This window comes from Myripristis murdjan, chromosome 21 (assembly GCF_902150065.1).
Source record: "Myripristis murdjan chromosome 21, fMyrMur1.1, whole genome shotgun sequence".
Classification (NCBI taxonomy): Eukaryota; Metazoa; Chordata; class Actinopteri; order Holocentriformes; family Holocentridae; genus Myripristis; species Myripristis murdjan.
The window spans coordinates 33,219,114-33,232,074 of record NC_044000.1 but is presented as its reverse complement, the minus strand read 5'-3'; the positions used below and the strand labels follow the sequence as shown (position 1 = coordinate 33,232,074).

The 12,961-nt window shown below is 45.4% G+C and overlaps 1 protein-coding gene across 3 annotated transcripts in view; it reads left to right on the top strand.

Moving 5' to 3' along the window:
- Positions 1-1,070: 1,070 nt before the first annotated feature.
- Positions 1,071-12,961, top strand: part of LOC115379855 (mitogen-activated protein kinase kinase kinase kinase 4) — a 127,284-nt gene continuing 115,393 nt past the window's right edge. For 2 of the 3 annotated variants that reach the window (XM_030080787.1, XM_030080786.1), the window contains exons 1-2: positions 1,072-1,397; positions 1,700-1,765. In XM_030080787.1, coding sequence (XP_029936647.1) covers positions 1,341-1,397; positions 1,700-1,765 — 123 coding nt within the window. In that variant the 5' untranslated portion in view covers positions 1,072-1,340. Of the gene's footprint in view, positions 1,398-1,699; positions 1,766-12,961 lie in introns of all 3 variants that reach the window. The other variant, XM_030080785.1, reaches the window with a different exon arrangement.

Sequence of the window (12,961 nt, the reverse complement as noted above, 5' to 3'; positions counted from 1 at the left end):
TGCTGTAGTACATTTCTCCTGCCACGCCCTCCCTTTTGGTGCCAATTAAACATTTCTAATTAGACAGATAAACTGGACATTCATTAAAAAAATATATTTGAGTCATCCAGCTTATTAATTCAATACAGGCTGCTGTTTTCCTGCATCTCTCTCTCTCTCTCTCTCTCTCTCTCTCTCTCTCTGGGGCGAGCGACAGGAGGAGAAAGAAGGGAGAATTTATTTTTTATGTTCAGGTTAATTGTTTTTCATGACTAAACTGTATTCATGGTGATAACGCTGCTGCTCACATCAGTCAAACACAGACATTCATATTACAGTGTAATGAATCAACTGGTTTACAGCCATTTTACATAAATACATACACTGTTCTTAATCCAATAGATTATAGTGACTTTATTATCTGATCTTGCCATCATAATAAATGACGTCATTATTGATCACTACCAAAGCTTTGGCAGAGGATTCTTTTTTTTTTTTTTTTTTTTTTTTTTTTTTTTATTAAATGTCATTGAACTGAGATGAACTGAAGTGACTTGAAATGAAAGTTTTATTTCACAATATTGATTATTAATGTGATTACCTTGAAACTTGATATGTTTTACTAGCCAATTATTTGTACAGCAGTATTGTTGATATTATGTCATTATTATTATTGTTGTTATTGTTGTTGTTATTGATGTTGTTGTTATATTGTAATTATTAGTAATTATAAGAAATATTTTTATTCACTTATCTATATGTCATTTATCTCATTTCTGTTCATTACAAATTCTATTTTTATTTATTTATTTATTAATTAATTAATTTTTTTTACAATGGTATAAAGGCCTGTGGTACTGCTTTGGCAACACTGGCTGTTTACAATTAATGCAAATAAAATTATTTGAATTACACTGAGCTGAATTAAGTGTGTGTGTTTGTGTATGTGTGCGTGAGAGAGAGAGAGAGAGAGAGAGAGAGAGGGAGGGCGGGGAGCAAGGAGGGAGGCAGAGAGAGCTCGGCGGACATGCGGAGAGAGAGAGGGCGGGGAGTCGGGGTCGAGCGAGCTAGAGAGAGAGAGAGAGAGAGAGAGAGAGAGAGAGAGAGAGAGAGAGAGCCGGAGCCGAGCGGCAGCAGCAGTCGGTATGTAGCGGCAGCGGCGCTTCATTCTGGGATTTACAAAGAGGAGGATAAAAAAACGCGCCTTGGATTGAAATTATCGGCTCGGGATTAGAAAATAAAACGTGCCGACGATGAGATCTGGAGCCGGGCTCACAGCAGCGGCCTGAGCGGACACACACTCTCTCTCTCACACGCACAACCCGGCGTTTCTCAGTATTTATTAGTGTTTTTGTGGAAAAATGGCGAACGACTCTCCGGCCAAGAGTCTGGTGGATATCGACCTGGCGTCGCTGCGGGTGAGTGCGTGTCGGCCGCGGCTCCGTGCGCCGTGTGCCGCAGGGAGGCACGGGAGAAGCGGGCTTGTTGTCACAGCCCTGCGGTGCCTTTCCTTTGTCTATGCGCTGGCATGACATGAGGAGGCCACAAATAATCGGGCGCAGCCGGCTCCCGCACCAAACATACCCCTAGAATTAAAGCTGAGAATGAAGCGGCCGGTTTGCTCATTTCTTCTTGTTTCTCTCTCTCTCTGTGTGTGTGTGTGTGTGTATGTGCGTGCGCGTATATGCGTGCGTGTGTGTGTGTGTCATTCCCGGCGCAGGACCCTGCTGGGATTTTCGAGCTGGTGGAAGTGGTCGGCAACGGCACCTATGGCCAAGTCTACAAGGTTGGTTTGATTTCCACCCCTCCTCCTCCTCCTCCTCCTCCTCCTCCTCCTCCTCCTTTTTCCTCCTCAGTGCATCAAAGCCCCGCCGAGAAAACAGGCGGAAACTGGAGCACAAACATGCATTTATGTATTTTTTTCCCAGGGAAACGTCTATTATACCCCACACCCCTCCCTCCCTCCTCCTCCTCCTCTTCCTCCTCCCTCCTCCTCCTCAGTTTGGACTGGTGCGGTCTGGACTGGATTATCTCTCTCAGATAGCGCTTTTTTAGCGCTGAGCTGCTTCCCATCCGCGCGTTGATTTCTCTGTTTTCTGGTGCAGAATCAAAAAATAGCACCTAGAATGAACACCTAGTCCGGTCCGGATTAGATTAGATTATCAGCCCCAGTTGATATTCCCTCTGAATGCATGCACGCGCAGCTCTGACCCCTCCTCCCTCCTCCCTGCATGCATGACAGCGTTGAGCACGCTGACCGACTTGTGCGCCATTGGGTGGGCGGTGTTTCACTGCGCATTTGGTGCACACACCGCTGCCCAGGGCCTGCTGTAGGTCTGTGGGACAGGCCACGATCATCCCAACACACACACACACACACACACACACACACACACACACACACACACACACAGTCTCTGGAAAAGGCATTTGGTGGAGCAGCGACATCACATCCTGTCAGGCGGCTGTTGCCTGGTAGAAATAAGAGCAACAGGGTCAAACTCTGCCTCACCTGACCTGAGAGCAGCTCACCTCCTTGTTCAGAGCATTTAAAGGCACATTCCACAGCTTTTTTTCACCTCCAAATAACACCTTTCCGTCTCTGTTGTCGGGTAGAGCAGCACAGAGCGGCCACGACCCGCCTGGATTTATAATTCCTGAATCCTTCTTTTCCCTGATGGTCCGTTGTAAACACTCGGGTGTCTGGTCGCTCTTTCCTGCCGCACAGGAAGTGATGGCTTTTATCTTTCTGCTTTCAAACACACAGAAGAAGAAGAAGAAGAGCTGGGTAGCTAGAAGGTGCAGTGATAACCGGAGAGATGTTTGCTTGAAATAGAAGAAGAACATGGTCGTGGTGCTGTGTTTGAGTCAGAGCGAGGAGGTCGGACGTTTCCAGCCGGCGTGGCCCGCCTCTGAAGAACAGGACTGTGTTTGTGTGTCAGGGATGTCCGGCCCACTTGTAAATGTGTTTTAGGGATTACAGACGTGGTCAAAGTGAAGCTGTCTCGTGTTGATGTGATGTCAGATTTTAATCGTCAGGCTTAAGAAACAACTTTTTCTTTTTTCTTGAAGTTCTGACTTGAAAGACCCAAACGCTGCATCGTATTTAGGATTTTGCAGTGTTTTTTGCAGCTGATGTCCAGAAAGTGGAACGTAGAAGTGATGATAATTTACAATCCAGTCGATCGCTGTGTCAATAAAACCAGGCTCACAAGTGAATTCTGGGACATGTAGTGCAGAAACACTACAGGAAGTGAAAGTTATTTTATATTGTATTATATTACGGACACTGAATGAGCAAAACACAGAGTGACACACACACCTGATGATCTGCTCACACACCTGTTTCCAAGCAAATCGTGCCGTATGGAATGAAAAATGGATTTTTGTTTGAAGATTTGTGTTAAATGTTGCTGTGTTGATGTTTGCAGTCAAATATGAACCAATCAGAAACGTCGTAGCTGCCGTCGCTCCTGTGCGCACGATATAATAACACCTGTCACACTTTAATTTTTGCAGCAGCTCGCTGGTTTGCTTAAAATGTGAACCTACAGTTGATTTTATATCCATGTAGAAAATGATTTTGGATGAGTTTAAACCATGAACGCTTCCAAGGTGCAGCATTTAGCCGTCGTCCCGTTCTGATGCGTCATGAAAGAAGCCTCATTCTGCTGTCAGCTGTTTTTGGTTTTTTCCACATTTCACAAAAAGCCCATTTGCTGTGTTTGGGCGTCAGAGTGCAGCAGGAGAGGCTCCGGCTGACGTCGCTGGTATCGATCGAGCCGGCAGCAACGTGACGTCTCCATCAGGGATGGAGAGAAAAATCAATTCAGTGACAAATTGTTTTTTTTTTTTTGGATGATTTTTATATTGACATGCTGACCCTGAATCGATCCTATGGCTGTAATAAAATAAATAAATAAATAAATAAATAAATAAATAAAATTAATTCAGAAAATTAAACTACATTTAAATTAAATTACAACGCATTCATTTTATTTTTTATTATTTTTTAACTCCCCTTGGATTCCCGTCGCCAGTTTTAAAACGGAATCTGGAGAAACTGCAGGCGGGGTGCAGCGCGCGGACGCCATGTTGGCTCGAGCACGCAGGCAGAGAACGACAGACCAGACGTGGAATCTCCCATCAGCCTTCATGTTTTTGTTGAATCCGGAGTCGCTCGGGTCACATGCATGTTGTTTGTTTGTTTGTTTGTTTGTTTGTTTAGGTCACATGTGATGATGTCATAGGCTGCACAGATGACGGTTTTACCAGCGCCTCCCTCATCACATCCGTTTCCTGCTCAGACAGGATGTTGGGGGGCGGGGCTTAACACTGAGCCGCATCCTTCAGAGCTGTGAACCAATGGGAGAACAGCCTCTGTTTTATTGTGATGGGAACAGTGGGATTTTTCACCAGTTTGTATTTACACCAACTGGTATATACCCCTTTGTTTACATGGACTAAATAATCCCTCTATATTGCCCTTATTCTACACAACACAATAATCTGATTAATCTGATTATGTGTGTTGCCCATACAGCTGTTCCATTCATATTCCCGTTATCCAGCCTGGATTTACCGAGTGCTGCACATGCGCTGTGTTTCCGCCTCACCGCTAAGATGCTTCTGAGATTTTTTGGGAGTTTTACGATTTCAAAATAAAAGCCAGTAAAAGAGCACGAGCCGTCGAAGGTGGTTTGATCGCCGTGTGTGTGTGTGTGTGTGTGTGTGTGTGTGTGTCGCAGTGTGAGGGTGTGTACGCAGCTAAAAGGTGCTTCAAAAACCAGACTAAAGTTGGAATACTCCACATGTCTTAATCCCAGCACCGCTTAATCCCACTATGACCTTATTCAGGTTGAGGAAATAGGAATATGCTGCTTACATGGACCTTTCTTAATCTAAATATTGTCTTAATAGGGTTAATATTGGAATATTGCCATCCATGTAAACTTACCATTGAAACTCTGTTTTCCTGGAAGAAGAAGCAGTGGGATTTTTATATACACAATATTTCTTTTGTCATTTTTTAAAATCATTTAATGTTAATCAGGTGTACGTTATGGCCTGAAACATGAGCTCCCAAGCTGAGGAAGACAGTTTTCTTTCTTTTTTCTTTTGACTTTGACTTGAAAGCCTCGGCTCGGTGTGTGTGTTTGTGGGGCGGCTGGAGCACAAATCAGCCCTGACGTTTGAGTCCAGCTCCTCGGGATTCAGTGAGTCACGTCACGTGCGCCACGCAAGTTTGGCGAGGATGAACCGTGAACCCCGAGCTCTGTGTGTGTGTGTGTGTGTGTGTGTGTGTGTGTGTCTGCGTCTGCACATGTGCACTCGATCCTCAGTTCTTTGTGATTGGTCGGGCTTCCCAGGCAGACTGTGACTAACGGAGTTGTGTTGCAGCTGTGAGCGCCGACCACAGCTGCTGGGATGGAAAAAGAGAGCAAAGACGGGGCGAGAGACATAGAGACAGACAGACAGAGAGGGAGAGAGAGAGGGAGAGAGAGAGACCCCCTTCATCACAAAGGTGTTTTTGTTTAGCAGCTGAAAGCCCTGAAGGATCTGGATGCTTCTCTCACGCTGTTGCCGCCTCGCTAAACTTTAAATTGACTTTAATAGCAGAGTCGCTTTAATTTCCCAAATCTCTCCGGCGCTACGAGCAACAAACGCCAGCAGCGAGCGGGTCAAAGGTCACGGGGCTCTGACTGTATGCTGCTTTACGGTGAAGGAGCGGTGCGAGGACGGCGACGGGAGGCTCGGAGCGGCAGGAAGAGGCAGAATGTGTTTTTTTTTTTTTTCTTTCTCTCAAACTCAGCGTGTGGGCCTGGGAATCCCCCCTCTCACAGGAAATGGTTTAACCCAATTACCACTTTGTGAGCGCCTCAGCCTCGCTCAGGCCGTCGCCGAGCAAACCCATCAAATAAGCAAATGGAAGTGAATATAGTTTGCTTTTACGCCCCACACACACACACACACACACAGAGAACAGAAACACAGACGTGGAGAGAGCAGTGTGTGTGTGTGTGTGTTTGTCAGATAGGAGGAAGCAGTGAAATGGAGGAAGTCATCGGCGCAGCGAGGAAGAAGCTGGTGACTCGGCTTTTGATGGTCAGATTAGAGAAGAAAACAAAACCCCACGATGCGTTCGTGTCGCTCAGAAACAACAGAATCAGAAAAGTCTGGAAAGTGACGATAAACGAAGCATCGCAGAGTTCAGGCGGCGGGTTTGAACTCCTGGGGTTTTCAGAGCCGACGGTGTTCAGATCCTGATCGTGTGTGTGGGTGTTTGTCATCTATAAAGGAAGGGTGGGGTGGGGTGTGTGTGTGTGTGGGGGGGGTGTCATGGTGTCATTTTGGGTGATTTTCTGGAGTGAAAAGTCTAAAAACTGCACCAGGTTTCAGGCGCTGGAGTCTGATGAGCCTCGTCACTGGATGCACTTGATTTGGTGTCTTTTTTTTTTTTTTTTTTAAAGTGGACGTGGGCGTGCTCGATGACAGAAATAAAGTACAGTCACATGACGAGTCACATGACCAACATTTCAGCCAATCAGATCCCAAACAGATGTGCATAACCTGATTTAAACCCAAAGCTGTGAAAGTCGACGTCACCTGTCACTAGCAGCCGTGTGCTTCATGTCTAATTTTATGTTTAATTAATGAACGAGCTGCTGGCTGCTGATTGGCTGGTAGCGTTGGTGGCCCCGCCCTCCTCCCTGCTGCTAAAGCGTGGGCGGGCTGAATCATTGGTTGACCCAGTTGTGACCAAACAACTGGGGCCAGCTCTGATTGGCTTGTATTTCTGGTGACATCATCATCATCACCAGCAGCAACTTTAAAAAAAAAAAAAAAAACATCATTTAAACACCATGCATGATAAAAATCTGCTGTCTGGAATACACTTCCTTTAAATTGAACCATTTTCAGGTTTAAAAAAATGAAAATTGAGTTTTTACCCCAGAATTCAGAAGCGTCCGGACCACCATGGGTCGCAGCTGTTCAAGGCGAGGAAAGAAGAATTAATTTAACCCCTCCAAACAAAACATTATTGAACAATTGAATTAATAAAAAAGGTAAAGAAAGTCAGATTGCCTGTCTTCCCTGTGAGGGGGGGTCATGGAGGAGCGTCTGATGAAAAGTCCCGGCTGATGCTGGTCTCTGCTCTGACGTGTTGGTGTGAACCCGGCGAGTGCAGCCGCTCAGGTTTGCAATGCAAATGTCCCGGCAGCTGCTCTCCTGCTCCCGAGTGTTTTTAGTTTTGCGGTCGTCGTCCCGGCTGAGTGTCAGGCGTTCTCGCTGCAGTTTGCAGGGAGTTTCCTCGGCCCGGTGTCACGGTGGCGTGCCTGCAGGCGACGGGGCCGCCGGGAAGCAAACGTTAGCCCCGTTTACCTCGACCTTTAGAGGAGGTGCAGCACAAGCCCCGCCCTCTCTGCCTCTTTTCACTCCGTCATGTTTCTGAGGCTGGTAAACTCTTTACTGTCACACCTGCGGCTTGTTGCTGCTTCGCAAACAAATCCCTCGACTTGTGCTTTTCAGGCTCTTTAAGCACTGAGTTAAACCAGCGGCCTGCAGACGCTGCACAGAGGCTAGCTACGTCTCAGCGGGACAGAGTCCTTGTCTAACCATAAAACTTAAAACCAGAAAAAGTGCATTAAAATCAGTTGAACTTCCTCCACTGGTTGTCACGTCTTCTGCAGCCGAGCAGATCTGAGACTCTCACCTCCACTCAGTTTAGTTTTTATCGTGAAAGCCGCCTTGGCTAAACACATTTTAGGTGTTTTAATAAAGGCTCTGGAATGACAAAAGCGTGAAAGCATGTCTGTCTTTACATTCAGTTCTGCGGAAATCGGGTTTGTTGGCCGACTGGTGTGCAAATACCTAGTTTTCGTTATTTCGCCAACAATAATCACCTTGTTGTGTGTTTGTTTGGCTGGTTTGAGACGTGAACACGGTGAAAGCTTCACTCCTGACGCTGCTGCAGGAGAAACAGATTGTACATTCATACAGACACACGGGGAAAAACCTCCAGCCTCCAGCCTCCAGCCCCCCAGTCTCCCACTAAACTCTGTAATGTTTGGATGATCAGCTGGTGTGTGACCTCAGAGCTCCTCCTCTGTCTAATCTGCTCAACAGGAGGTGATGAATCAGTTCATCCAGCTGAACTCGATGTCTGTGCAAACTGAAATTTAAAGTAACGTGCACGCACACACACACACACACACACACACACACACACACACACAGACTTGAGGAGCCTTGTGTGGCCGACACAAAGCGTCTCCGCCTGCGTTTATGACAGGGAAGATGCTCGTTTCCCTCTCGGGGTTTTCCATGCGGCTGAAGTCGGGCTGGGTGTGGCGGAGCGGCGTCATGCCTGCACGTCCCACACAGAGCGAGCGAGAGAGAGAGAGAGAGAGAGGGAAAGAGAGAGAGAGAGAGAGAGAGAGAGAGAGAGAGAGAGAGAGAGAGAGAGAGAGAGAGAGAGAGAGAGAGAGAGAGAGAGAGAGAGAGAGAGAGAGAGAGAGAGAGAGAGAGAGAGCTTTCAAGTGCTTGTGTGTTTAAATGCACGTTTCCCGTCCTCGCCTTATCCTTAAAGTCCTTTTTTCCACGCTGCTGTTTGTGTTTGTGTTAAATTTAGAGCCCCGGCCTCGAGGTGACAAGAGTCACACATCATCACATCCCAAGGTGCCATTTCATTATCTCAGTGACTTCACATGCTGCCGCTCTGTTTCCAGCCCCCGTCCCCCCTCCATAGCCAAAGGTCAATAAAAGGCCCATCGTGGTCTTTATCGCTACCTCAACCTCAATGATGAGACATTTTATTAATGCACTACAGCAAATTACTGGTGGCAGTAAAGCCTTAAATATTGAATTTTGAATAAATCCTGAGTGCCGATATTGGGTTTTAATGTACGCTTTAAATATTGGATATAATGGATAAAAACCATCTGAAAAACCTGGAACACGTCATGTTTTCTTTGCTGATTCATCCATTTCACTGTTTGGTTATGTTGATTTTATTAATTTATTCTTCCCAGAGCCTTTGAGCATTAAGGAATTTTGTTATTCCGGGTTTTTCGTGTCCCATGTTTCCCACCGTGACGAGCAGAGGAACCCTCGACGCTCGTCTTTTTTTTTGTTGTTGTTGTTGTTTTTGCATGAGCTCCCGTATCAGCTGACCCCCTGCAGGCGTCCTGAGGGAAAGCAGCATTACACACCTAAGTTGCTATTCTTTCCTGCCCATTGCCGTGCATTGGGAAGCTATTTATAGGCTCGGCTCGGCTCGGCCAGGCAGAGGAACTACAAACCTGTCAGGGGGAATCGACTCAGAACGCAAACGTTGGCTCAGCGACCTTCCGGCTATTCAAACTGGAATGTTAGTTCTGTCCGCCGTGACCTTTCACAGCACAGGAAGTGAAGCTCTGCCACCACCAACACACACACACACACACACACACACACACACACACAGCGGCGGCGTGTCCGGTGGGAACCTCGCCTTACAGCCGACGCAGGTCTTGACAAAGCGTGACCTTTTCCAGACGGAGGAAGTCAGAGCTTCTCACGATGAACTCATGTTTTCACAGCACCAATCAGAGCTCTGCAGATGAGATGATGTTAGTTACCGATGGAAATAAGAAGAAAACAAGATCATATTTCATAGGGAACTGTTGTTTTGAAAGGCCAAATGAGTCGACTCTGGAAGTTTTAGCCTCGTTTTTACACCGAACACGAGCCGTTTGGAAATATTTCAGCTTTTAGCATCGAAAAGGTTTTCCAAAAGCAAAACTCTGTCTTTTACACAGTTTTTCAGTAATTCTGTGGGAGAAGTTGTGCTGCTACGTGCTATAAACTGAAAGTTAGCATGTTTTTAGCGCTACGAGTGAAGAAATACCCAACTTTTAGAAGACTGACGTGGTTTGGGCAGATTTTCAAAAGGTTTTGTGCTGACCGGACGCAGCTTTACAGCTTTTCCTTCATTATTTCCAGTGAAGAAGTTGTTGACAGCCACTGAGAGTTAGCATTATGTAGCATTATGAGTCATCATTATGTAGCATTATGAGTCATCATTATGTAGCATTATGAGTCATCATTATGTAGCATTATGAGTTATCATTATGTAGCATTATGAGTTATCATTATGTAGCATTATGAGTCATCATTATGTAGCATTATGAGTTATCATTATGTAGCATTATGAGTTATCATTATGTAGCATTATGAGTCATCATTATGTAGCATTATGAGTCAGCATTATGTAGCATTATGAGTTATCATTATGTAGCATTATGAGTCAGCATTATGTAGCATTATGAGTCAGCATTATGTAGCATTATGAGTTAGCATTATGTAGCATTATGAGTTAGCATTATGTAGCATTATGAGTTATCATTATGTAGAATTATGAGTTAGCATTATGTAGAATTATGAGTTAGCATTATGTAGAATTATGAGTTAGCATTATGTAGCATTATGAGTTAGCATTACGTAGCATTATGAGTTAGCATTATGTAGCATTATGAGTTAGCATTACGTAGCATTATGAGTTAGCATTATGTAGCATTATGGGTTAGCATTATGAGTTAGCATTATGTAGCATTAAATCCCAGAAGTTCATCATCTCCTAACAGGGTGATGTTATCCAAACCTTTCCCTAAAGCTCTGTGTGTTTGTTTTCTCATTATTTCCTGTGTGGTAGTTTGCTGTCGCTGTCGGACGTTAGCGTGTGTTAGCGCTTTGAGCATCGCGCGCTGCAGGGATGCTAACAACAAATGCTAAAATAAAATGAAAACTCTGAGCACTTTGCTAGAAATCGTAGTCAAAATGTGTAACCACGGTGATTAGTCTGAAATGATTTCATGAGTTATTTCATGTTTGTTTCTTGGTTTAGCAGTTAGCGTCTTTGCGGTGAGCTCTGAGTGATTTTCCACTTGCAGCACAAACGCGGCAAAACAAGATGAATCACTGAGTCTAATATATATTAATTATATTATTATATTTATTAAATATTAATTATATTATTATATGTATTAAATATGACAGACATATTTGATCTTTAAGTGAAAGAGGGAAATGCCTGTTTCTCTGTGTAGCGGCGCTAAAAATAAGACGGACAGCGGGCCTCCGGCAGAATCTGGGTCACACTCTTTGATCCTCACTGTGTGTGTGTGTGTGTGTGTGTGTGTGTGTGTGTACCTTTCACTGGATTAAATTACACCTCGACAGCGAACTGATTTCTTTTGTTTGGCTGCAGAGTTAGCATCAGGACGGGGTCGCTCCATTGAACCCCTCATTGGGAATCGAACCCCCGACCTCAGAGGTGTTTACCTGCTTTCCATTTTTCTGTTTTCTGTTCTGTTGCTTCATCCAGAGTGACTGCTGCTATATTTGGACAATCCTAATCCCTCCTGTTATCTTTTTTTAATGTGGTTTTTGTTTTTTTGTTTTTTTGCTTCATATTTCATAACTTTTCCTGCTTTAATGGGGACAAGTGGGGAAACATAAAATATGACTTAAAACATTATGAACATGACATGTTTTCAGTGTCCGGCACACATTTTGTTTGCATCCTGTTTCATTTGGGTCACTTTGTTTTATTTCAAGGCGATTTAGACTCAAACCTGGGCAACACGTTTTCTTAGAGTCATTTCTCAGAGGTTTAGATTCCTGGGTTTAGGGTTAAGGTATGGAGATTAGAGACTTTGAGCTGATTTCATGATTCAGTTGATAATTGAATCCAGTATTTGGTGTAAAGGGAGTGTTTTGTCAAAGGGGCTGCAGTTTGAGGGCCTCAGTCGATTTGTCGCGTTTCTGAATCCAAGACGACTCTTCAGCTGCACGTTCTCATATTTCTGTAACGAAGCGAACGCCTCGTCTGACCCGGTAACCTGCTGCACGAGCAACACGACGATGAACCAGCTGAGGAAACGCCGTTTTATTTCCCACCGTGCACTTGGGTTGATTTGTGCCTCATTAGCCGGCAGAGATCATGAGGCTGCAGGAGAGAACAGGAGCTCTGGGTGGGTCTTTTTTTTTCTTCTTTTTCTACTTCTTTTTCTGCATCTGGCGGCCCACCCAGCGCCCGGACGCCGTGCCGAACCCGCCGTGACCCGGCCGCTCTGCACCGATCCTCGCTGTGGAATGTCAGCTGGCAGGGAAAGGAGGCGAAGAAGAAGAAGAAGAGGAGGATGAAGAGGAGGAGGATGATGAAGAGAGCGTTGGGAGCTCAGGGACGGATGGGTGGAAGAATGGAAGAGGGAGCAGCAGAGGAGGTGGAGGAGAAGGTCAGTTGCTCCCGGCAACCGAGCATCTTTCCCTCCCCTCCTCCCAGCGCAGGTCACATGACTCAGTGGGAGGAGGAGGGGTGGGGGGGGGTAGGCGTCATGGCGGCTGTAATCCCTCACATGCAGCGAGGAAGACGAGGAGGTGGTGAAGAAGTGAGGGACAGAGACTCTGAAACGGCTTAAACGACCTATTTTTTCCTTCTTTCTTTCTTTCTTTCTTTCGTTGCTCTTATTTGTGTCAGTAGGTCTCTCTCTCTTTTTTTATTTTTCACGGGTCCTTCAAAAGTCTTGCATGACTTCCATTAAAAGCCATAAATGAGAGTAAATCTCTCCAATCCACTTATTAGAGGTCCTGTTTCCTCGCCGTGTAACGACCGCATCCTCGCTTTGATTCACTCACACACTCCTGGAGTCTCTTCTTCTTCTTCTTCTTCTTCTTCTTCTTCTTCTTCCTCTTCTTCTTCTTCTTCTTCTTCCACCCGTTTAGAGTTTCTCAGCTTTAATTAGAGTTAAACCGAGCTCTGCCCACTCTGTGTCTTTTGTTTGGGGATTTTAAGTTGTTCTGCTCTGAAATGTCTTAAATTTGGATTTGGGCGGCGTCCTGAAACCACACACACACACACACACACACACACACACACACACGCACACGCACACGCACACGCACACACACACACACACACCAGCCCCCCTAAAGGCCCTGA